The sequence below is a fragment of the Strix uralensis genome, chromosome 13 (assembly GCF_047716275.1).
Source record: "Strix uralensis isolate ZFMK-TIS-50842 chromosome 13, bStrUra1, whole genome shotgun sequence".
Taxonomy (NCBI): Eukaryota; Metazoa; Chordata; class Aves; order Strigiformes; family Strigidae; genus Strix; species Strix uralensis.
The window spans coordinates 7,951,777-7,978,457 of NC_133984.1; the positions used below are offsets into that span (position 1 = coordinate 7,951,777).

Here is a 26,681-nt window from a genome sequence, read left to right on the forward strand (position 1 = left end):
AACATTTATTTTTGTAAAACAATGGAATGTCTGCTTTAAACATAAACCAACATAAATTGGGTCATTTTGCTGAAGGATGACATTCTGTTAGCTCGTACATCTTGCTTACTTTACTTGCACAAGCATTTCCACTGACATCAGAACTTTTGTCTGCATGGGTGTTAGAATTTGAGTCTTTCCATAGAGTCACAGCTCAGAATATGGAATTCCATTGGCTTGTTAACAGAGTCAGAAATTGGTTTAAGTAAAAATTTTTTTTTTTTTAACTGAATTTGAAAGCAAGCCTTATAACCTTAACTAGTCTCACTGGGAAACAATTTGACCTTGGTGTAAAACTGAGCCTGAGGGTTATGTCTTGTTCCTCCTTGAGGTATCATTAAATTCAAAAGGAGGAAAGGCAACAGGCCTGCATTGTGTAAAAAAAAAAAAATCAGTGAGTCCATCTCCTGTTCAAAACAGAAGGAAGATCTCATGTTTTTAGAGGTCTTCTCTTGACAGGTGACTCCTGGGTTTGGTTTTCCTCCCCTATACATCCTGCTGAAGCACTGGGGTCATAGAAGTTACTATAAAGTAGGCTTGAATTGGCTGTGCTGCCAGCTCCCAACTTCTTTTTTGTGCCTCAGATATGGTAAAACAAGTTGGTCTTTGTCTTCTTGGAAATGCAACAAGACAGTCAAGAAATTGTTCTCATGAGAACTTTCTTGTCAATGCTGGGAATTTTAGGAAGGGCTGCAAAGACAACAAAGCATAGAAATGTGCCCACTAAGCAGAAGTCCTGGATCTTTTAACCTGCCACTTTACTGCTCTACCCCACCATGGTCTGTTAATACTTTTCATTTTGCCTTTAAATGAAACTTCAGCATAGAGCTGAATACATAATTGAATTTATTTTTTGGGTCTGCACTTGATCTAAAATAGCACATAAAAACAAAATAGATATGCTCTGAATCTAAAAGAAAATTTGTCAATATGTCTCGCTGACAAGAGTATATATTTTTAACTCAAACCAAAAATAAAAATAAAAAACCTTTGAAGCATCTTTATCTTCTTGAAATGAGTTAATTGCTAGAGAAGCATGATTCATAAAACAAGAACACATCTGGGACACAGTGCTTTTTCCCAGTAGTTCCTGGATGAGCTGATGAACCTTGGATTGTGGATTTGAACTCATTTCCCTTTTCAGCCTGAGGGAATTTAAATGCCTTTCTCCTGCATCCCTGGAAAGTATCTAGCTGCTGACCTATGGAGTCAATCTGGGCTCAGCTGAATATTTAAGGAAATAAAGCAGTGTTGAGAAGACAGATTGAAAACTGTCCTTCTTGCTTCCCTCGTGGTGCAGTGTAGTTGCGGCACCTTCCTGGGCAATAAATGCTGCCAGTTCAAATGTGCTCAAGTATAGGCAGGATATTGCATTGCAGATGAGTGCTCCAGCTGACAGCAGATGAGAAGGGGGCTGCTGACATCACTGCTCTTTTATCAGCCAGGCTGAACCCCTCTCTTTTTTTCCTATCTTAAGCTACTTGGCAGACGTAACCCAAATTAGGCTTGACCAAAGCAGCTTTCTAGGCAAGCAGTGTGTTAAGCAGACTTTTTTCCCCTACCTTTTCTCCATAATGGAGTGTATTCTGCTGTTGGGAAGGTGCGCCTTGCCTAGCATATTAAGATTCAGCAAAGCCATCTCAGAGGAGTCATTAACAAGTGAGTAAATGTATTAAGACCTCCACGACATGGGTTTCCAAGCTGGCTGCCTGGAGCGTACCTTCCTTTTGCTTCCCCTTCTGCAGCACGGTCCGGAGTTCGGTGCACTGCAGCTTTTCTGAGACAAAGGTGTCCAATGTGGGGGGGTTTGTGAAGCACAAATGATGCTCAAGGACTTTTGGATGAAACTCGAGTGACAGTTATTTCACACAAAATGATACTTCTAAATGCTACTAGGCACAGACTGTGAACCTACCATGTGTTTTGATGAATGCCTTGCTATCAGTGGCACTGCTTGAGGGAGTGCAAGCATTTGTCAGTGTAAGGAATATGGTATTAAATCATATCCAATAAGTTCTTTTTCTTTCCATGCAAACATTATGGACAATTGCATAGAGGATTGTATAGTCCTATGCACATGTAGGTTTAAGCTTGACCCCTTTATAGGGAACCATGCTGCTTTTACCCAGTATGCTCAGATTGGTGGATTTTGATTTTTACACTACGTAAAGGCATACATATGTTTTCACAAATCTGTAGCATGAAAGACATGTTAGCCTGCAGATAAAAGAAACCATCTGTTGAGCTACTGCCAGGACACTCCTCTGAAGGTCTCCTGCAAAGCTGGAGTCCCGGCACAGCCCCCACCCAGCTGGAGGAGTTGAGGGTGCCCGTTGCTGTTTCCCCATGTCAGAAGAATCCCTGATTTTTCAGTCTGTGCACAGCACAGTCAGGATATTTTGTCTTTTGAGCGCTTGAAAGTTAACCCTGAGGAAAACAGTGTTCAGTGTGAAAAGTCTGGGAAGTTCATGTTACGTGGGATTTAATAGAGGGAAGCTGAGGATGTTTGATATGTAAAGGCTGAAAAAGTTGTGAATTGGAGGAGAAAACATCTCAGGGTTTTTCAGGAATGTTCAGATGAAAATTCAGCCTGTTACAGATATTTAGAAAAAATGAAAAACAAACAGTAGAAACTTGTTTTATTTGTATTGCTCTTTTTTCTCAGATCTGCCTTTTTTTTTTTTCCAAGAGGGAGAACACATCATTTTAACTCCTATCTAGCATTTTCAGTGTAGTTAGTTAATTCATTCATTAATAAAGCTTAATTTACATACAGTGATAATAGCTTGCAGGCTTTCATTCTTCACTTTCATTTTCACTGAAAGATAAAGCTGGATGGTTTTTATGTTGCCCCAGCTAAATCCTCTTTAATCAATATATCCTGCAAATCACCTGACTAATTTTATCTGGGAGTCATTTGAGGAGGATAAAGACTACAAAGCCTGTGCTTTGAGATGAACCATCCAGTGAGTACTATTTCAAACAGACAAATGCATTAGAGCTTTTCACATACTTTGCTGCTTGTTTATTGGAGTGCTACTGCCTACCGCGGGTTTTTTCCACACTTTGTTTGTTCTTTCACTTTTAAAAATCAGCCCGTGTAATGTCATTAGATCACCTGGTGGGTTTTGATACATGTTTATTATTTTATATTTTAAGCCTATAGGTCAGGTATCTCCATCACCCAAGCCCTGTGTGCCAGCAGAGCAGCAGTGGACTTTTGCTCTTCTAGACTGTGCTGCTTCTGGAAAATTATTTCAATATTCTTGAGCCTTGCATGAATCCTGGCACTTTTTGTTTAGTGGTTGATACTGCCACTCCATAAGCAAGTTAGATACTGCCGTGTTGAAGTTGCTTGAGTGTTTTTCCCTCCTTTTCATTTTCCTAAAGCGCTAACTGGGGCAGGGGTTCAGGTAACTGTTTCCTTGTGCTTTTTGGAGATACTCAGAAGCTGTGAAACTCTCTGCAGCCAGTCAAAGTGATCCCTTTTTAAGAAACCTCTGAGTTACTTCTGCTTAAATATACAGTGGTGGCAACTGTGTGAAATGCAGTTTAAATGCCGATGCCCCCAAATTTCTCTTTGCTTTGTATTGGCTGTGGGCCAAGCAGGCAGGAATTAACTCTGTGGCTGTTCTTTCATTAAGCGTGACAAAGAACTCAATTTATTGTTAAGCTGGTGTGGGAATTTCCTGAGGTTAGATGTAGGAAGTTGAGAGCAAAGCCTATGAGCAATCTTGTATAACTCAATAAAGAATTCATTCAGACTCAGGAGCTGTTATTTTGGTGAATATTACTGCTTGGGAGAGCCCAGCTTTAGATTAAGGAAAGTATATCTTGAAATGTTACATGTTAGACATGAAGTGTGCAGTGAATTTTTTTGTCTTTGTCAGCATTATCTTGCTCTCTGGAAATTTGAAAACTTGCGAAGAAATGCTTATATATTCAGTGTACAATAGTGCAGTGTATGAACTGAATTTTTATGTTGAGTAAGGGCCACTTCACTTCCACATCTATAGAGGGAAGCTATCTTCACTTGCTGAATGTGGATAGAAGACTCTTGCTAGGCTGTTTGTTATGGCCTGGTAGCACGTAGACTTTAGCTCTCTGTGTGCAGGGACTGTCTTTGTAATTAAGAGTATGTATGCTCAGTTCAGATACATGGTAAAAAAATCCTGAAATCACATTTTCTGTGTGGTAGTTTCCAAACTGAGGTGCATCTGTGATTGAATGTTGATTGAATGTTGGATGAGCCTCTTTAATCAAGTAATAAGTGATAGGACAAGAGGGAATGGCCTCAAGTTGTGCCAGGGAAGATTTAGACTAGATATTAGGAAGTATTTCTTTATAGTAGTAGTTAGGTGTTGGAATGGGCTGCCCAGGGAGGTGGTGGAGTCCCCATCCCTGGAGGGGTTTAAGAGGCGGGTTGATATAGCACTGAGGGATCTGGTGTAGTTGGAAACTGTCAGTGTGAGGTTAATGGTTGGACTAGATGCTCTTCAAGGTCCCTTCCAACCTAGATGATTCTGTGAAAATCTCCTCATAGCCAGTGGAGAGGTAACTGCTCACTTGATCCTACATTTCTTTTTGAATTTCAGTGGCTGAATTGCTGAGAGAAAGCAAATATAATGGTAATTTAGTGAAGTTAAGGAGGAGTTTCTCTTTAAGACAGAAGAAACACTTGAAATTCTTAAATGATTTTGATCCAAGAAAAGAAAACCCTAGCCGAGGTTTAAGCACTGGGGCAAAAGAAAAACCTGCAAGAGATTTTGTTGTTATCTGTGGATACTGACATGAGTTGATCTGTATAGTCAGGTTTAATGTGATAGCCAGACAGACTTGAACGGCACCTGTGGCATAGAAAGGGATATTGTCTTTATACTTGTGTCTGTGATTGGATGCTGCTGGCACTCTGTGTGCTTCTGCCTTTATCTGTTCATTTCTTAAATTACATGATTGTTGTATTGTAGTTTATTTTGTACCTTTCTGTAAGTCTATAAAAATTTTAACTTAATGCTAAAAGATTTAACTAAAAATTTCAGTTTCATTATCTTCATGTTGTTATATGTCTTCAGCTTCTAACATCTAAAGCTTTGTCTGTACCAACTCTAGTGAATTATTCTGGGACAAATACTAAAACTGGACAATCAGAACAAGATAGATTATGCCTATACAAATCAATAGAACATGAAAGCAAAAAAAAAAAAAAAAAATAGTTTCAAGCTGAACTGCATTGTCAGCTAATGGACAGAGCTTTCCTGTGCTAGTCTGATTGAAGTTAAATTTGGCCTTTGCATAAATTGAAAAAGACTTCAAGTGGGCTTGTCGTTGGCTTTCATCTTCAGTAAATATAAATCACCAGTGGTGCTTGGACTGAAGTGTAATGGTGGTAGCTTCCAAGGTGCTAGAGGAGGGGAATGTTGTTATTTCATCAGAATGTCATACTGCCTTCAATTTCTATCATACCAGTCTTCAATTTTGACTTCTAGGTTAGTTACCGAACGATGTTCAGAAAAAATTTGTGACCCTTAGCACGTTCCAACACTACGCAGAAGTGTGTTGCCACTATTTTCAATGGGGCTGTTCACAAACTCTTAATTAAATAGTTTATGATTTGCTGATATTAAACTGTGTGAAATTTTCTCTTTACCAGAGAGCAGTCAGCACCTGCACTACACTGCAGTTTACAATAACTTAATTTCTAGCACAGTCACAGAGCATCAGTTGCTCTCAGTTTGGTGAATTACTTGAAACCTCTGTTAATCTCATAAGGGAAATCATGAGAAAGTTTAAATGTTACAAATGCTATGCAGAGTAGTATTGTTACTGAATAGTTTAGCTTAAAGATGTGCTCGTCTGTGACCTTCTGGAAATGTCAAGTTGTGGTAAGGTAGCAAACATTGGACTCTGTTTAATAAAAGTAGTTATTAAGTTTCCTCCTTGAAAGCACACTGTTACAACGTTAGCTGACATAGTGTTACTGAACAGCATGTTGTGACGAGGTGTTTAGTCTCTACAAGAAATTTGAACTCAAGCATATTAATCTTGTTCTCTCAAAGTCCTTCTCTGCTTGCATCTGCAAAATATTTCCCTGCTCTGTAACCCTTCCCAGCAGCCCGGTGTGTGGCAGAGACCTCCTCCAGCAGTGTGATAATGTGTGCATCCCGGCTGGCCCCAGGCCATCAGGTAGCATCTCCTGTCCCATGGTGAGAGCCCGCTTCATCACTGTCGAGAAACCTGCCTCACCAACAGCTGCCGCGAAGCTGGCACTTACAGCTCTACCTGCTACTTCCCGTCTGTGCATGTGGCAAGGTTTCTGCAGAAACCTTGTTTGTCCTGCCTGAGGGAGGTCTTGTCCTGCTCTTTGCAATTGGGGCAAGCATGGAGCCTGCCACGTTAATAAAATATGAAGGGCGAGAGCGGGAATGCGATAACTGCTTCTATTGAGATGGAGGAGGGCTACGTTCACCTTACAGGTGGTCTTGTATCATATGACAAAAGCAAAAGATGGGATAGGGAATTTCAAGCATCTATAAAATGCTCCTGACATGGGCAGTGCATGTAAAATAAATATCGACAAAACACTGCTCTGTGCTTCAGCTGAATACTTGCATTCTGCAATAGTTTGCAGCTCTGTATTGTGTTGCAGTTTTAAATATCTTAATGGGGCAGACTGTGCTTTCAAAAGTGCAATCAAAATTATCCACAGAGGAAATGGAAGAGCAGGAATGATCAGATAACGTGGCTGTTTCAAAATGAACATTGTTGTATGATCAATACTCATTTTGAGAACACAGTTTGCTTTAGTCTCACTGGAGTCTTTTACTGCTGAAGGACAAATGTTTGAAAATGTCAAGCCATCCACGTACCCAGTGGTAGTTCAGTAGCCTGATCTGGCAGGTCCCTGGAGGGCTGTAGCTCTAGTATTCAGTAATGTGCAGTTGTCCAGAAGCTGGTCCCAGCCATGCAGCATCTACCTGCAGCAAACCTCACATGCGCCTTAAGGAGGGGACAACAACAGGCCACTGGAGCCCTGGGCTGAGGAACGGTGTCATGTGGCGAAGGATTAGAGTCAAGCCTAAAATGAGCCAGAAGCTGTATGAGGGAAGCGAGATGGGACCTACAGAAAACAGAACAGTATATTTCAAAATACTCAGTACTTCTGTCATCTCCTCTGAAGTTCAAGGTGATAGTAGGTGGAGTTGATTGAGGAGACAAATGATTGATGTACCAAATCAAGTGTGGGTGTAAAGAGCCCTGGAAAAGGGCCTAAATTTCTTATAAAAGAAATGAAAGTAACAACCTACCTGAAATGCAAAGGAGGGAGAAATGAATGTAACCTCTTTCATGTTTCAGGTCTCTTTAAAGCAAACAAACCAATCCTGCAGGGGTTTGGGGTTTTTTTGCTTGTTTGTTTTGGTTTTAATATGATCAAAATTAAATGGCATTTTTGTCTGACCTGAACTGAAATTTGGTTTTACGCTTTTCAGACTGGTGATGATTGTACAGATGTTAGCTTTTCATACCAAGATGGAAGGGAGTGTTCCTTCTGTGCTCTCAAATATTTTCACAGGGCAGTTCTATCATTTTCTGCACAGCTTTAATACAAACCCCATAGTGCTCTTTTGAGGGCTTTTCCTCTCTTGTGATGTTGGCCCCACTCCTAGCCACACTTTTGCAGTTTAGCTGTGTGCTCCTGTTATTACTGACATGGCTGGCCAGGGTTCGGTAAGGTAGTACCTGGGCAGCTTCTGATAACGAAACGGCCACTGGCTGAAATAAGAGCAGTTTCAGGATGTTCGTGAGCGTCAAAGGATGGCCGATACCGTCAAGCCCTTTGAGATGAAAGGTGCACCAATGCAGCATGCTCTGTGATTGTCTAACAACTACTCACACCTCTCTTCTCTCCCCGGGGTGTGGCGTTGTCATGCTGTGTGGTAGAAGACAGAAGATGGTTTCTTTCACTGGAAGGCATGTCCTTACCTTCTCTCTTGCATGGATCACAGATTATTTTCCCCCTATAGAAAGCAGCACTTGAAAAATGTCTGTCCTTATAACTGTATGTAGCCTTATGGCTGACATTGCATCTGTCTAAAATGTGAGCCACTTTGTTGAAAGGGCCAGTTTTTAGTTACCAGCATTGGTTTTTTGGACATAGTAAACATGCTAAAGCCTGTTCAGTGCCTGAAAGTCAGAAAGACGTTGTTTGCTGGGTTCTCAAAGCATTGTGGATGCTTTAGTCACCACTACCGAGATATTTTCCACCTTTTTAACTGGAATTAACATTTTATGTTAACTTTTAGATAATGGTGGGGCAGGAGGACATGAAATTTTTCATTGTTTTCTTTTTGCTTGTCCTAAGCTTAGCTGAAGTTGGCTGTATTGCTGGTGGAGTGCCCCTGCTTGATAAGCACTAGCATTTTACAAGGGCTGTTGCTCAGACTGATTGATGTTCTGGTTGTGAAACAGTCACAGAGTAAAGATGAACCAAGACTTGAGAGAACAGGAAGGACAGTGCTAATTAAGAGCCTGTTGTTCAGGCCATTCACAAGTGAAACCATTTTTTTTTTTTCCCGCCCTTGAATGGAAGCTTGTGAATAAAAGGTTATTTGGGAGTATAGGAAGTATTATTGTTTTGGTAAAGTAATGTCTCCTTTCTCCTTCATCTTTCACTGAGACTTCTGAGCCTGAGAATGCTCTCGTCAGGGAGGTTGGGGCACGCTGCTTCCCACAGATGTCAGTGGAGCAAGGGCAGGAGGTACCTTGCAGGGTTGGAGCCCAAGTCTGCAGTAGGATATGACAAGTTGGAGAAGTTACGCACAGACAATTAGCTTAAGGGAAGAATCTATGATCTCTGCGAAGATAATGTACTTAGCTGGTTAACAGGGGGCCTGCTGGTCTGCAGATGCCAAGTCATTTACTAATTGCCTCACTTGCATCATTGCATTAAATCCTAGATCTGATCTCTAGTCTTCTGCTGTGCCATAGAGCAAAAGGAAATCACGTGCTGCCTCCCATCTGCTGGCACACGTCAACCTTTGGAGCCCAGTCTCTGTCTGGGAAAGCAGCCCTGGGAGTCCAGAGGCACTTCATTCTCCAGCTCTGCTGGGCCCAGCTCAGCCTCCTGCCCCTGGAGAAACCCACTGTGTGTGTGTCCACAGGCTGGGCATACTCTGGAAAATAAACAAGGTCATACCGGGTCAGCCTTTGCTGGAAATGTGTCTCATCCTCTCTGTATTGTCATCTTTAAAAAAAGAATGTTAAATTGGTGATGAAAGAATTTGGGGGGGCCTGGGGGTGTATTTGCAGTACAATGGACAGTGAAGCAAAGGCTGCAAAAAATTAAGTGTTCGTATCCTTTGAAGTCAGGCTAGGGTACTGTGATTCTGTTTTGATTCATGCCTGCTGGCAAAAATAAAGCAGGTTGTCAGTGAAGAAAACCTTTCTTTAAACCTATTTATTACAGCTAAAATATTCAACCCACTGGTTGGTGTATTGGTGCTGGCAACTATTGCAAAATTAGTAATCCCTCAAGAGCTGCCAGGAGACAAAGCGAAGGGCCTGGAGTGAACAGAATTCTGTGTTGTTTGTTGCTCTTGGAGCAATGTTGCGTTGTTCTGCAAAGGGCTGTAGAAACATGTATCAGCTCAGCGGTGGGACTGACAAAGCCCAATGTCTTACAGTGTCGTGGCTTGTGGTTGAGTTGTGGAGTGTCTACTCAGACTTTTGCCCTGTGGATGCTTTACAATAGCATAAACCCTATTCCCTTTGACTACTTTGTGAAGCAGACAGCTTCTTCCTTTAAAGGCTTGAAGGAAGAAGGGACATGACAGGTATATGACAACATGTGAGACACAACTGGTCCAAATAACCAACAGTTCTGACCACTCCTCAAGGAGCACAGATGACACGCTGCCACACGATGCCCCCTCTTACCATTAGCTGCCGATGGCAGACTGGGCGTCTGGCATTACACTGGGAGAGTGCTCTCCATTCGCTGTGATGCAGTCAGTGAGGGACAGACTCTCTGTGATGTCGGGAGGTCTCCAAAATGCACGTGTGCCTGTTCCTGGCTCTTGCGCCAACGAGATGGGTCTGTGGCTTTCCAGAGCTGAGTGTCACTGCCTGGTCTTGTCTGAGGGGGTTAAAGATTTTGCTGCACACATTTCTGGACTCTGATTGCAGTGATAAATGAGTTGAACTACACTTTGAAGAATATTCTAAATAGGAAAAAGAAAGTAAAGTCTTTTTTTAAAATACCAGCGGTACACAAGTAGATAAGCCACTGAAGATGCCTATGTGGTATCAGGTTTAGAGAAACTAGATTTATACAGACGTCCTCTTCAAGGACTGGCTGAGATCTGAATGTGCTTGCTGCAGTGCTGAAGGCTTTGTTTGTGAAGCACTGAACATTTCACTGGCTTTCTTAGAGGTTCAGTCTTCACAGCTGCATTTTCAGCATTTTAAAGTAAATCGCAAACACTCTGAGCTTGCCTTTACCTCTGGTGAAATGGCTTTCTCTGAGAGGAGTAGCTAAAGACCTAAATGCATAAACTTTGTGTGACCTGATCTATCTGGCCCTGTATGAATAGGAGTTTTTGCTAGATGGTCTCCAGAGCTCCCTTCAGACCTCAGTTATTCTGGCATTCTGTAAAATTACTTTGAGTATATTTACTGGCAGAAGCAGCTGTTTTTAAAGCAGTTTGAGCTGTATTTAATTTGCTTAAATTAATTTGTTCATTGTTTAAACTGGAGTTCCATACTTCATTATTATATTTCTTAATGCAGTTTCCATTTTGAGCGTTGCTGATAGCATGACAAGTTTTTTGTGTCCTTGAGAACTTCCTGGGAAATCTGTCTCAAGTTACATAGACCACTGTCTGCGTCATCTGATGGTTTTTGGGAGTGTTAGTGACTTTTTGTATGATAACCTCTTCCTAGCAGAAGTTTATCCTTGTACCCCATATCAGAAGTCAGACTGCACAAGCCAAAACCTCACTGTGCTCCATCACCTCAATCTTTCTGTAGGCTGGGACAAAGGCACCCAGGGAAGTGCATCGAGCTGCTGCCTCGGTGGCTGTTTTGCTGGTGAATGGTTCTCCCTCTGCTCTGGCTGCTTTCATGATGCTAAACTTAGCATCTCACTGGTGCACATATATATCTTCCCTTCTCACCTTTTCTAGCTCACAGTCTCTGTGTCTTCTACAGAGATTTCAGTGTAAACATTCACAACCAGAGTATGTGGATACAATGATGTGACAGCCAAGTGGTTAATTATAAATGAAAGAAAAACCCCTTTAAGCTGTGCTAGTCCATTCAAGTGATCCAGATTTGTCTGATAGCCTGTATGATCATGCTTCAGTTAACTCTGTCACAGTGGATTTTCTGTGGTTTGCAATCTCCTCAATGTTCAACTCTTGTTCATTGTTTTTGACACCAGATTTTGCTGTAAACCTTTGAAGTGGTCAGAAGTGATGAGCTAAAAAAAACCCTACTATTTTTTTTAGTCTTTCTGCTAGATCTTTGAAACAAAATCAGCGTGATGTTGATGAAGAATTTATTTGGAATATGAAAAGAGTTTCCACTGGCCATCCAAACAGTAAATGGCATGTAATTGTAATGAGCAATGATATACTATAATTAGATACCAGTGTTATAAAATTATTTGAAAATCAACAGATGTGAAGGGAATGTGTGCTATTTTTAGACTAGGACTCTAGATGAGAGAAGAACAAAATTCTAAACCAGATTTTGATTGATTTATAGGCACATGGGAGAATCTACAGATGAGGGAGCATCTCTTCTGAGACAGGACTGACTGTCTAGAGGAAGATCTGTGGTACCAGGTACCCATATCCCTGTAGCTGGGGAGCAGACACAGCTCTGAAATTCAGCCAGAAAATTTATAGGAATAGTAGGGCACTTTGAGTGCAGGGCTGAATGAAATCGTGCTGGTTTTTGCCTGCCTAAGACCATCCCTAGCTTGCCCTCTTGCCAACTGTCTTCATGCTCTGGTCTCTGGTCTCCTCCTGTGCTGCCTGCCGCAGCAGGAGGGACGGAGGCTGCTGTTTGTATTACAGCTCTGTAAATCACTCTGGCAGTGAGCATTTTTATGCCTGTGATTTAACTCTAGAGGATACTGCTGCTGAGGACATGACAAAGGATGGAGCAACGTGGACGGCTTATACTGAGGAGTGCTGAGGATTTACATCCTCTTTATTTGATTCTTTATAGTATAATGGTGGACACTGGCATATAAATGCAAAGCCCCGAGCCCTTGGGCCTCAGTGATGCAGTAGGGATGGATGCAGCCCTGATCTGAGCGGGGAACAGAGAGCTGCCTGGTCCCATGACATCAAATGCAATGTGAGAGAGAGCTGGGCAGGAGCTTTTGCACCTCTGGTGCTAACAGGAGTGCAGGATACAGCCTTTTACCTACTTCACGAAAGTCCTTGCCTCACAGGGAAGTTGATGGGCTCATAACGTGGACTGCAGCTGTGCGACCTGTCTCTGCACCCAGGTCTGCAAACCTTCCTCGCCCTCAGTAATTCTCACTGTAGCTGGTGTTCATACTGACTTATGTGAGCTTCCTGTGTGAGGACCAGCTTGCAGGCAGAGATTTGTTACTATCATCACCTTTAATAGCTTATTGGAAAAAATACAAAGATTAATTTTTTAATATATTTTAATTTGTTAATCTTGTATTATGCTAGAGCTAGAAATCTCTGGGGATATAATTGGAGAAAATAGCAATTGCAGGGCTTGCTCATGCTAGTAGCCTCTTCCCATAGGTACAGTATGTTATCGCAGTGTGTCTAAGACATTATTTTAATTGGTCTGATGCAGACCTTCCCAAGATGAATGATTTGTCTTTGTTTTATTACTTCGTTTCTACTTCATTACTTCATTTGCTACCTGTCATAAAAGTGGAGACAAGAAGGCCAGTGTCTGTATTGAGGATGCAGAGGACTAGTGCCTTTTGTAAATCATTCTGATGGTGGTGAACATTTTTACGTCTGTGATCTGAGCTATGAAGGAAATTGCTTCTCAACTTCTGATGAAACAGAACGCAGTGCAATAAAAGAGCAGGAAGGCCCATTCTGAATAATGGGGACAAAAGTTGCGGCATGTCAGTGGCTGTAACTTGTGGGAATGTAGGAAAGAAAAAATAGAAATTGTACTTTGTTCCTCCACTTTTTCACTTAGTATAAACTCATGTGCCCTAGGCAATGACAAATAATAAAAATAACAGTGAAGCAAGAAATACTGTGCAATGAACTACATCTTCTTTAGTTCTTTTTTCCCTTTTCTTTCCCCATCTTGCTAAGAAGAGAGTACAGGCAAAACATTGCTTTTTCTCTCCAGTGTCCGTAAAACATTTAAGATCCACTGCAGTTCATTCAAAGCCCTGCTTTCTGCATTATATAGCTTGAACGATTTGTGAGAGCAGTTACTAAGTAAAATGAGCGTTTTATTGTTGGGCAGATAAGGTCTTTGAAGGCATGGCAGAAAGTAGTAGGCACTACAGACCTCTTGCCTGCGTTATGTGTCTTCCCACTGTACAAAGGCCACCTAATAGACTGCTGCCTTCCTTCTGCCATTCAAAGTCACATCTAGCATCCTCAAGGACTACATTTTTGCTCCTGTTAGGTGTATGGACTCTGAAAGGAAGGAGAATGAGTTGGATCCTCCTGTGACTGGTGCCAGCACAGCAGTGCTGGTAGTGTTCCAGTTGGAAGGGCTCCTGGACGACGGGTGTCAGTTTGCAAAGTTTGCTCTTTCATTCTTGTGTTCTTTCTTTCATTTTTTTCTGCTGTTCTTTCTTCATTTCTACAAAGTGTCAAAATTTATGATGTTCTGATTCTCTATAAGTTTGCTGTACAAGTTTATTTTGCAAATTAAACATGAAATCAATCCCCACCATTCTATCATACCCTTTGTCTACAAGGATCTACAAATGTGCATTGACTTAGACTGTAGTAAGCTATTTTTTCTATGAGCTCACAACTGCGTATCAGTAGTGACCTTCTATGCTGTTGTTCATCTCATTCATTGTGATAGGACTGTGATCATTCCCTCTTCAGCTAAAGACCAGGATATTAATAGTAGAAATACTTGAGATTTATTTTATTTCATTTACATGCCATGTGTAGCAAACTACATCCAGAACAGAAGCCAGACTAGTTTTCTTGTGGGTAATAGTCCTAGTAGGTCCCCTCTGAAGTGCTACTCCTCGTTGAACACCAACTCCCCAGGACTGGCAGAGCGGGTTCACTCTTACACAGTGAAAAGGGAGACCTGCTGTAGAGGAGGAAGATGGTTCTTTTATGATTCTATGAGCTGTTCCCTCCCAGCAAGAAATCCCATTTAGGGGAGATGAAGAGTGGCTTAATTTCAATTCAGACATCACGAGTGAAAGCAAAGCAAATGCAAAATAGTGCATACATATCTTAATTCCTCCATCATGTACATCAGGGCAGGATACCAGCTTACACCCCAGGTGTAGGAGATCAAGCTGGACAAACAGGGAAGACTTGGTTTGCGCAGACCTGGAGGCCATTTCCCTTCTCTGCCAGTAGTTACAGCCCTGTGGCTACTCCTCAGCTGTAGCTCCACATCTGTCTTCCTCATGTTGGCCCTTGGCACTTGCCATGCCTGGGCTCTCCTCCATAAGGTGAGCTGTGTGGCTGTAGCTACACCTCCCATTTTATGCTGTGCTTGGCTCACCTACTGTTGAATTCAGCCTTCGAAATTTTTCAACCAAAAATCCCGCTTATTTTCTAGTAAGTGAATAGCATCGCTTTTTACATGGGTCTTAGTGCATGTGCTGTGTTTTGCCAGAGGTGAAGCCTTGTGTCAGCCATTGTTTTTCTGCTGAGGTCGCTCAGCAAGTCCCAGACTCCATACTTATTTGAAATCCCTGTGTTGCTCAGAGCCAGAGAACTGCAGGCATCGGGGCTTTGCTGAGTGGCACCTATGTGGCCAGGCTGAGGCAGTGTAACTCCTGGTCCCAGACAGCCGTGAGATTTTAGGCTCATCCACCCCTTGTCAAAGAGGGTGTTTTGTATGTGCATGTATGTAACGTGATGCTTTATCATTGTGTACACACACAAGGTGGTTCTTTGCCTAGTTCTATGGCATCCTGTAGACGGTATGACATTTCAGTGGCTCTTCAAGAACTTAGAAATGTTGCGTATTTTCCTAAAAACCCGTCCTCTGATTCTTGCTGTTCTCATGGGAACAGGATCAGGACAGCATTCCAGAGGCTCTCATTATATTGTGCAGCCGTTTTCTAATTCCTGTTCAAGTTGTAATTGTGCCATTTCTTTTTTCTGAGAGCACTTTTGGCACTGTTTACTGAAGGTGAACTTGCAAATATGTAATGTCTTGAAAAAAATTTGCCATTTACTGTATAGCAAATGCCTTGCTCAAAAGCATCTTAAAGCTTAACGTGCGGATGACATTGCATGACTAAAGGCCTTAGCTAGCTGACCTTTATCCCTCTAAAAATAGATCCCTTTCAACATTGGCTCTCTTTCAGCAGCAGGTGGGGTTGTGCAATGGGTCTTCATTACCTCTGGCACTTTCTCAGTGAAGCATGTGAAAACTAGACAGGTTTTTACTGTCTATTGTATAGTAATATCCTGCATTTCTCAGTGGAAAGACTTCTCATTACCTTATACTTTTAAATGTCTTTAAATAAAAGAAATATTGAACACAAAGATCAATGCCTATACCGTTTAAAGATACGCACTATCTTTTGATGCCAGTTAATCTAAGTTTGAATTTATTGATTTGGTTCAGCCTAATATTAACAAGAGCAATTCAGAACCAATATTTTTATAATCATCAGGGCTTATGGAATGTAATGACAGGATTGAAAGCCCTCATTTTGAATTAAGGCATGGATTCATTAATTAATAGACTGAAGTACAAGTTCAATCTGATGGAACTTGAACCAGAATTTCTTTTCTATTCTTTAAGTTGTACCTAACGTTTCTCAAAAGAAACCAATAAATGTGTGAGACTTGGTTTTGTGTAAAAACATATCTAGTTCTTCTTATGGCCATCTTTGGGAGGAGAAAAAAGAAATCCAACAAAACAACAGGAGTGCTATACTTGAGAAATTAAATAAACCTTCTGGTTTTAATTGTTGTATAAACAGTGTATTAACAATGATGAGACAATTTGAAAGTGGGAGCTGTGTGACTGATGTTTCAATGTAAGTGGAAAACTCATTTCAAAAAAAGGTAATCCCCTTTAATTCTTACTGAAAATGGCATTCTTCTGTGCCTTCCTCTTGTCAGATTTCAAGGCTGGAACAGCTTTAGCACTGCTAGGGGTTGGTCTAGACAATCCTTAAAGGTCCCTTCCAACCCAAACCATTCTATGGTTCTATGACTGTCCCCATGTTACATTTTAAACTTAATACATATCTCATGATAATTTCAGATATTACAAGGTATTTGCAATAAAGATTTACTGTGAGTCTCAGCACCATAATTGCTGCTGCTGAGCAGAGCACATAAGTTATCCTTAGTAGTATTCCAATTAATGCATGTAGTATAAAAAATAAAATTTAAAAAAATAAACCAAAACACGGATGAAAACTAAAAGATGTTTTAGGGAAAATATACGTAAGTCTCACTGCAGGATTGTCTATGTTTATCAGTCTTGTTGGGGAATTTTGGAAAGCACTGTTAAACTGGGATTTAGAGTCCATGGCTGCTGTTCATGTTCTGTCTCAGCAGCTGGAGTTAGTGTAATTGCAATTTCCGTATTGTATCTATTCAGACTCAGTTAGCAGTGTTTTGTTGCATAGTAAAATATGAATAATTTTCTGTTTCTTAATGATGCATACAGGAGTGGGCAGGTCTAGAATAGGTTATTTAAGAATGAAGCATCCTACTAGTTTTGATGCAAGGAGCTTCCTTCAGTCTATCTGTCTATATCTCACGTAGAGCAAAAGATAGCTGGGTTGTGAAATACCACGTAAGTCCTGCTAGACTGTATCAAGCCACCTGGTCCAGCAACCTGTCTTCTGCAGCGTTCAGGCCATGCTGAATGGCCTGGCCCCTGGATATCATGGCTGATGATTTAGCAGTTTGGGGATTTTGGTTTTTATCTCAAGTATGTGCCATGTAGCTTAATTTATTATTTTATTTCTTTATGTTCTAACACTGCATTTCTCTTCAAGCTGTAGTGAAATGTTTCTCATCCTTTACAGATCTGTCATTGCCATTTAGGTTTTGCGAGTTTTATTTGCACAGGGGAGATCCATGAAAGTCACTGGCAGTGCCATTTATATCACCAATTCAGAAATCACAGTACAGGTACACCTTGTGCTTTCATCAGCAACACAGGTCAGAGAGGACAATTTTACCATTGTATCTTTCAGTCCTTAATTACGATAGTACATATCTAATGTAATTTTTTCTACCCTTTTATTGTTGTATTTGGCCTAATTCTGTTGCTTTTTGTGCACAGACGTATTGATTAGGTAGCACCACTGTCTGCCTGACTGGAGGACCAATCTAATTATAAGAGCAAATGCATGAGAAACTAACTATAACCCTTCTGCTAGTGATACTCTATGATACTTTCCATGTTCTCTTTGTATTACATGGATTTCTGAGCATGACACACTGAAACAGCCTTCCAGTAGGAGTGGTAGAATCAAACTTTGGTTTTGAATGCGATACACTGATGCATGAAAATGAGAGGAGGAAACACCAAGCAAAATCAAAGTGACAAAAAAGAAATCCCAGTGCAAAATCCCTGAGTGTTCTGATACAAAATTAACCCTTCTTATGATGTTTGTTTTTGAGTTGTTCTTTCAGTCACATTTTAGAAGTATTTCAACTTTGCTATTGATACTTTTTTGAAGACAGTTATTTTCTGTGTAACAATAGATTTCTGGCATGTCATAAATATGCCTAAAATAATCAAGTTGCAAATACAGATCACAGTCAGCTGGTGTCCTTCCTGAATGACCAGCATCTAATACAGTCTGCTTTGTATACTGTGCAAGTCAGTGAGGCAAAGAAAGAAGCAGATGTCGTTAGAATGACTGTGTAATAACAAATTCATGCAATTATATCATGCTGTGTTCACATTTCACTTTTTCCAGAATCAGGTCAGTTTTGCATCAGAGTTTTTGTATTGCCAAAAGTTCATTGTGCATCTTTTTAGCTTTTTTTATTCTCCTTCGAAAAACCACTTTAGAATAAACTTGGTAAAGAGCTGAAACCAGATTAGACATGCAAATAGGGAAGATACATTTATAAAGAACTTTTTAATTATACAAAAAAACCTGTGCAGCGTGTTGATTATTCTGAAGTACTTTCCATTCAGAATGCTTTTTGTTTTATAAAATTGGTTGATGGTTTGACATCTTTAAAATAAACAGACGCCCATGCTTAAGTATTTCCCTCAAGCTGAAACACAGCCAAGAGCTGCACCATATAGCGGTGAAGTATGTCTCCTAGTCAAGCATCTCCTATCCATCCCTCCGGAGTTTTAAGTTTTAATTGTATACACTTTCTGTCAAGTTGCACTTCTCTCGTTTGTTATGTCCTCCAGGTAATGTAATAGGGAACAATCTGTGCACCACATAAAATAGTTTGACGTGTTCATTATCCCCTCTTCCCCATACAGTAGCTGCAGTCAGGTTGGACGATTTAGCAGGTCTAAGCTAGTAGGCTTTTATGTTTTAGGTGCTTCAGGTTTATGATGAAAAACTATGCTTGTTGGATGATTTCTTCACACTGTAAAGAGAGAGCATTAAAAGAGCATTTCAAAACTTGTGTAAGTAGCAAGTGACAGTTAACTCCATGTATGTGTGCTCGTGCTTCATCTTGGCCAGGCTTTGTTAGTCAAGAAGCAGTGGAAGGATCCAGAAAGAGCTTTTCTGACATATTGATGGTTTCCTTAGCTGGTCTCAGTTTACTGACACTCCCCTCTATGACTGAATGATTGCTTTTTTACTTCCAAGTCTTAAAATAACCTCTGCTCTTGCTAGAAGAGGTTTAATAAATAGAAATAAATGAATATGTAGCATTTATTAGCACAAGATGTGGATAGCTTCTGGCCAGTAAAACTGCTTTGTCAGGGAGAACCATAAAAATGGAGCAGAATCAATCACCAGGAGAAACCTTAATGTTGCCAGTGGGCGATGAAGAAGGTTTCTCACGTGCACCCAGGAAGAATGTCGGCTGCGCTGCCCCAGCCAGGTTCAGCCCTGGGTGCTGCTGGTGGTTTTGGGTGAGGTTGACAGCAGTCACGTCACTGAGCTATTGCCTGCATCCGTGCCAGTGAGCATGTCAACCCTGGGGAGCCTTGTCAGCCGCAAATTGTCTACCAGAATTTTTATCATCCCTGCTCTCTTGACCCTGTTCTGGGGGAACCACCTCTGAAGACAAAAGGTTTGTTGGTGTCTTCCTGGCCCACCCAGGTAAACTGCTTCTGGGCTAAGGATGATAGCAGTGATACTGATGCCGATGATTGGTTTTGTTCTATGGACATTTGATGACTTGGGGATTAGATTGAAATTTAGTAAGCTGATTTCCTCCTGAAATAGGCCAATTATGAGGAGGACTGGGGCAGGACAGCACCTGTCCCTGAAGTTCGCACAGATCAGTCTGCTGTTATTTTATGCTCACTCTTAGGTTTATACATTGTCCTTCATGCAGAAATCCAAGGTAGCTTGAAAATTAGTTCCATATCACATGTAATTCCTAATAGTATAATTTAAAAAAATCTTTACTCAAACAGGTATTCTTAACATCTGGATTCAGCACTCCCAATTGTTCCATTGTTTAATTGACAATATGTTTCTAAGACAGAGAAAAAAATTGACTTGACTCTTCCAGTGTTGTGCTTTTAGGTGGTGTGATTTAGAGATACGTAAGGCTCCATAGGTGACTGGAAACTCAGGGGCAAGGCTTACAGGTATGGGAGCTGGTGTGCAGAGTAGGGTGTGCTAGCTGGAGCTAACACAGGGAACATGCAGTGGATGGGAGAGCATGCTGGTGTAAGTAAGTTTGCAACCTTCTGTTCTTATTTACCTGCAAAGAGTGCAGCTACTCAGCTGGAGAATTAGCAGTGGACAGCTTTGGTGAGCACAGCATTGCACTGCTGCTTCATCAGTTCATGCATGTTTCTGGGCATGCAGAGTTTGCTCTGATGGGCTTTTATGCTGGCACAAAGTGCAATCCACATTGCAGACATAGTGAAAGGGAAGCTGAGGAAAAACAATCTGCGTGTGAGTAGATATGCTTAAAATCTGGAAAATATTTTCTATTACATAATTCGCTGATTCTTTGTTCCTTTTTTTGTCTAAATGTTGAGCGTTTCCACCCAGCCACTCTTGCCTTATTCATTTCCTTTTTTCTAATATGTATACAATTGATTTTATTTTCATAAATGTTTTGGAGATTTTCCTGTGTAGATGAGGGATATTCAGGATGGATATATTTGTCTACCTACTCTACATTAGACTGTAATTATTAGAAGGCACAATGACATGTGAATATTGCATAAGGACAGATGAAATGTCAATAAATCTAGATTACACCTTGCTCTCCTCTTCAGCAGGGGTTTAATTCAGTTATTTTTTAAATAACGTGGCAGTGTACATAGCTGGTTAGGAATGTATTTGTGAAATGGAAGAGGGTGGGAGTCATGAGGTATGTCCTAACTTTGTGCCTCTGAACACAAATCTGGTTTTTGATGGTAGACCCAGTGCAAATCTTGTTTTACAAGTTTCCATTTAGAAGACTAGCTACAAACATAGATGATTTTCTTTAATAGATTTTTTGTACAGGACTTTTAAAATGTACATTAACTTACTCAATATTTGAATTAAGGATGAAGTGCTTTGTTTTATTTTTTCATCTTAACATCTTTCATTATTCTGCATTCCATAGATGATCAAAACAAAGGAATGATTGCTATGGATGGGCAATCCTGCATAATAATGCAAGAAGATGTCACAGAAACTGAATATAGATAGACATGAGGAAAACAGTGTTTTTTACTGAACTGACATGGAGAATTTACAGAACATCTCAGGGTCACAGAGTACTGTGAATAATGAAATGCGTGTCTATTCACAGAAATTATTATCTGCATGGGAGAGCACAATGGGTGAAGAAAATATTCCCTTTGCATAACTGCAGAGCTGCCAGTGTTTTAGTTTCAGAAGTTTTCTCCTAGACTGATAAATAGCTTATATCAAAAGCATTCATGCCTGCAGAGAAAAAAGCTGAAGAACCAGACAACTTTTTTTTTTACTTTTTTTTTTTTTCCCCTGTTCCTATTTAAAGGCTTTCCATAACTGAGAGCAAGGGTAACATCCCAGGTCAGACAAACTTAAATTAAGCTACTCTTTGATTTTTCTGAAGAAATACGTTCACAGTGGCTCAGTGGCACAGTAGGTAGTCTTGAACTCTTCAGTGTTTGAACTGTGGCAAGACAGGGAAAGGAGGAAGAGATGTTTTAATTGGAAGAATTTTGTATCTTTTCAGGAGGTTTTTTTGAGAATATTTGTCATTGGTCTGTTTTTTATAGTTTAGGTATAGGGTGGTTTGGCAGGGCTGAGGTAGCAGAAGAGAGCAGACCTAATGCCAGGCGTGTGTCAGTTGATGCCGGCCTCCTGATGGCTTCTCCCCAGCATCCCTGCTCACCTTCCAGGGCAGCATCACTGAGGCAGTTTTGACTCCTACAAATGTTGTGCTGATTTTGCCTCTGGCAGGAGCTGCTTTGGTGGGTAGCATGTGTAAATTTGTAACTTCATAGCAAGATGTCAGGGCTTTAGTGGTTGTTGGTTAGATTAAAGAAGTACTGATTATTTCAATTGTCCTATGGATCCTTTTTTTTCTTTTGATTAGATGCTAATTGAACATGCCATAAAGCTGAAAAGCTTCTGGGAACAGTGGGAGACCTTTAATTGAACAAGCCTTTTAAGTAGAGGTGGGATTCACCCAAAAGCTGTGGCGTACAGGGAGCCTCGAGAAAAAAGCGTCTGTGCAGTGCTGGCGTTTCCAGCAGAAGAGGAACACGACATAGCAGCTGTGGTGTCTACCGTATCTTTTTTCCACAACCTGGCCCAGAAGAGGTGTGTTTTGCTCCAGGAGACCACTCTGGGGATATATGCAACCACAGATGATGCTTTTGAATGCTTTATAAATATGCATCTTAGTCTGTCACTCTTGTTAATATGGTACAAGCGAGAGCATAGCCATGTGCTCTTCTTGTAGATGTGTTACCTTGAAGTATGGTCTCCAGCTGGCTACACGTGTGTGATGAAGAGCAAGTGAGAGAGAGCACAATGCTGCTGCTTACTTCTGCTGGTGAGGGAAAGTAGGGATTTTTGCATTAATTGTCTGTAACTTCCTGAAAGTTGATGCTGAGGAGTATGTCTAGGTATGTCTGGTGCATTTCCATCAGTTTGCTTTTGTCAGAGCAATCTGGGAGTAGGTGAAGGGAAAAAATTGTAAGCTACAATACACTGACATAAAAATATATCATCCCATGAACAGCTTCATTTCCTAAATTGACTTTTAAATGGTAAGACACAACTATGTGTATGGAGCTCAACAATGCAGTTCCTGTTGATGGTAGAATTCAGCAAGCTGATGCCCAGCTGTAGATCTTGCAGAAAATACATTTGCAAAGGATTCACAGAAGCATGAAAAACTATGCTGGCTTGGCTGAGGAAGAGGAAGAGAAAAAAGCTGAATATAGTGCTTGCAGAGCTTTAGTGGGAGGGGTTCCTGTAGCACTGTAAGTTGGTGGTGGATCTTCCTGCACTCCTGTGGGAGGGAATCATGACAAATATTTTCTATTAGGAAAGTGGAAGTAATGGCATATGTCGTGTGTGTACTTTTTGTCTGAGATGTGCATGCCTGTAAAGAAACAGATGGCTCCTTTAATTCTAATCATGGGCATGTGGCTCCTCTGTTTATGAGGCTTTTACTCCTGTACAGATATTTTGTATAAATTCTTTTTAAGAGGGAAGGAAGTGAAATCACCTTACATCAACGCATTAAAAATTACCAGGAACAATAAAGATTATTAGGAAGTCTGTGTCCAGTGAACTACAAATGTGTTGCCTAGAGCAGACTGAAAAAAACCCCACAAACAAAACGTAAATGCTAATTCCCAGGAGGAGGTTTGTATCCTTGTATTCCTACAGGGAGCTAACGCAGCCCGGGCAGTTCTCCATCATACCCTGCTGGGGTTCCTCCCCCATCTGCACCTCCTGAGCTCACACACACCGTTGGAGGGTGCAGTCCTGCACCCTGTAACACATGCTGGTGCCCAGACATTTACAGGACATGAGAGCATGAGAATTGGGCTTGCCTGACTTAAATGTATTAACATTTGTTGGGTTTTCTTACTTTGAAATTTTCCAGTTGCTGCTTGAACGCATTCCTGAGTGTTTATTTTTGTTAAAGTGAGATGGACATGTGATTTCGACTGCAAGTTGGTCTTGGGTAATGTTTTTTTCCCACGGAGTGAGTCTGCCCGGGAGCGATTAAATGGAGAAAAGGTGGAAGTCCATGGGGCAAGGTAGGACATGTGGTGCCTTTTCTTCTCCTCTTTCTACACTGGGGAGTTAAACCCCATGAGAGCAGGGTGATTTGGCTGTTCTGCCAGACTGTTTGCTTGTCCTCCTTGGTCCTGTTTTCCTTTGGCTTGTGCCTGCAGGGCTCTGCCTGTGTCTCTTCCTGCCACCCCAGTTATTTCCTTATGCCTAACTACCACAAACGATGTGCTAGCACCAGTTCTTGCCCTGGGGTCACCTCAGCCCTTTTCTTTGAGCCCCATAATGGTGTGCTGTAATATTAAGACATTCCTTCTCTAAATCCTTTAGCAGGTCTATTGCTTTGAAACAGTAACTTGATACAGAGACCACTAAAAACCTGATAATTATAGGCTTTTGTTTTACCTTTTAAACATACCATAAATAGGTTTATTCTTTTGGTTTTAGTACTTATCTGTTGAAGAGAAGCCTTGGTTCAAACAAAATGTGTTTCCGTACGGTTCTAATGAATGTAACACTGTAATCAACCTCTTATGAGTCTAATGGCACTCCATCCCTAACATTTGATTCAGAGCAATGCTAATTTCTTCAATCTCACTGAAAAGAAAGGCAGATTGAACTACATTCCTACAGCTAGAAACATAATGTTGCCGTGTTGTTTTAAGTGTCTTTTGGACAAAATGAAGATATATCCACCTTACAGTGACAATATTTAAATAGATCCTAGCTTTTAACACACAGGCTTGTGGCCTGCGGATGATTTTGAAGGTGTGGTTGTATTGCACATGGTCTGCTGGTGTTTTGAACACTCTGTTCCATTTTTCCAAGTCTCCTTCACCCTCAGGGAAGGTGTAGGCGGGGAAAATTCCTCCTAGAGTCAGGAATTGAATGCTTTTCTGTAAGGTAGTTTGGAGACTGATTTACTTGTCTCTAACCTATTTTTATAAAAACATCCTAACTGCTACCAGTTCTTCACCATCGTGAATTTTAGCCTAATTATGTTGATACTTTCTAAATGCTATGGCAAGTGGTGATGGTATTGAAGTTAAGAGTGTTAAAAATGCAGAGAGGAAGGTGGGAAGAAGCAATTGTCCCTTTAAATTGGCCATGGGTTTTTTTTTTTTGAAGAACATAAGCCACATTGTTTCAGAGCTTGTATCTGGTGCTGTGAAGTTGTGTCTGGTGCAGTACTACAGCAGACATTTGGTAGTCTCCCAGACAATGCAGCTTAATTGTAAGGAGTAATTTTGAGAGTGTTATCTGGAGATGCTTGTGAAGCTTTGGGGCCTTTGCTCCTTTTGACCTGTAGTGCTGTCTGTGCTGAGCTCAAGGATAGAAAGCTCTCAAAGGTAGCTGAGGGTTTTTCTGGTTGAGAATTGCCTTGCACTGTTTCCTGCTGTAGCTGCCACCTTGGTTCCTTCTGATGTTCACCTGGAGACCCCAAAGCATTAGAAAACTTGTTCAAAGTGTGGTAAGTCGAAAAAACCTTCGGACTGGCATGTGCTGGGAAAAGGATTGATGAGGGAGAAAAGCTGCAGAAAACCTCCAAGAGCCAGAGAAGTCACAGTGAATGAGGAGAGATTATGAACTTGGAAAGCGTTGAATAATTGTCAGTCACATGTGTTTATGTGCCTGTTACAGAGAATTTGGGCTCAGACTATTCGAAGCACTTGGAAGATGGATCCACTGGGAGTTACCCAGGCGTCCCCCAGCTGGAAATAGCTGGTGGCAGGGATATATCAAAGGGCGGTGTGGTACAAGGCTGCTGGTACCTCTTCCCAGGTGTCAGCCTGCAGCTGGTGCTGGAGCACTGGGCTGGGCTGACCCTCGTTCTGAAACAGTACCACCATTTCTACATGAAATGCCATCTTTCCATCTCAAAGGCTCTTTTGGGACAATTTATCTGAATTTTATTAAACCTGTTCCTATTGTTACAACAGTAGGCATCAAAATTATAAAGATAATGTTCTAATAGAAGTGGTTGGGAGGAGCAAAGATACGGTAGTCTTCCACCATCTGCTGTCACAGAAAAGCTCATGGCTTTGGCCTATGACAGAGTGGGAGGAGGCAGGGTCCATCTTCTGTGTGCAGCAGCACAGGGAGGCAGGGCTAGCAAAACACAACTAGGGGATGCATGGCAACAAAGAAGAACGAAAGGTTTCACAAAATATCTGACAGCATTAGAATAAGTGTTTTGGGATCCTTTGCAAAGGGGATGTGACACTTTAAAGAATTTCTCAGTGTGATGATGGTAAAAGGGATGTGAGCCACTCAGAACTCCTATGCAGGTGGCTCTGTGGAAGTGTGTAAATAGTCTCTAAAACCCCACTGCATCACTTTATTCTTTTGTAATATAGTACTTAGGAACATATTGACTATTCACATTATGGTAGCAAAATAAGAAAGAGTTATTAATTATTTATCAGGTTACTCAGGAGGCCTTCTAAATAAGAAATGAGAAAGAACTTTAGAAATGTTTTCAGAAATAAAGATACTGGGTGAAATCCTCCTTAGTTATGTGAGCAGCCCCTCTGAAACCCAATCACTTTGTATAAATACGTGGAAGGATCTATCTTGGGTAGTGAAGGAAAGCAAAGATGAGCCTGAGGTACGGCCTTTTAGTAAAAGACAGAGTTTGGCCAGCTGACAGGGAGGATATAGGATATGTTGTCACTTTAGGCTAAAGTGAGTTTCCTTTAGTTCAAGTGAGAGGCATGTGTTTTGGGGGCAGAAAGGTTCTGGTTCTAGTCCCAAATTCCTCTGAGCGCATGCCAGGCACTTCTTCCAGCATTGGTGACTTAGTTACATGAGATGTAGTGGCTTGAAATTAAAATAAAGACATTAATACAATCTGTTTAACAAACTTTTTCATCTAATGTGAACTGAGTTAATTTACAGGGAGGTATGTAGTGAGTGCACTAGCCTGCTGCAAGCTTGCAATGTTGTCAGCACAGTTACAACTTTATTAAATGTTGAGTGTGAACCTGAGTTTCAACAAACGAGTTTTTGTTTATGAAACAGCAGATATGCACATAGGTTGGTTTTTTTTTTTCCTTTTTAGGCAGTTGATTTCACTAGGTGATAGAGGGTCAAAAGT

At 41.0% G+C, this 26,681-nt stretch overlaps 1 protein-coding gene across 5 annotated transcripts in view; it reads left to right on the plus strand.

Annotated features, from left to right (window-relative positions):
- FGF13 (fibroblast growth factor 13) overlaps positions 1 to 26,681 on the plus strand; it is a 277,300-nt gene that overhangs the window by 105,819 nt on the left and 144,800 nt on the right. Inside the window, exon 1 of one of the 5 annotated variants that reach the window (XM_074882768.1) lies at positions 23,473 to 23,610. The exons of the other annotated variants lie outside the window; for them this stretch is intronic. Within the exon in view, the coding sequence (XP_074738869.1) occupies positions 23,580 to 23,610 (31 nt within the window). The 5' untranslated portion in view covers positions 23,473 to 23,579. Of the gene's footprint in view, positions 1 to 23,472; positions 23,611 to 26,681 lie in introns of those variants that run through there. 5 annotated transcript variants of the gene reach the window in all.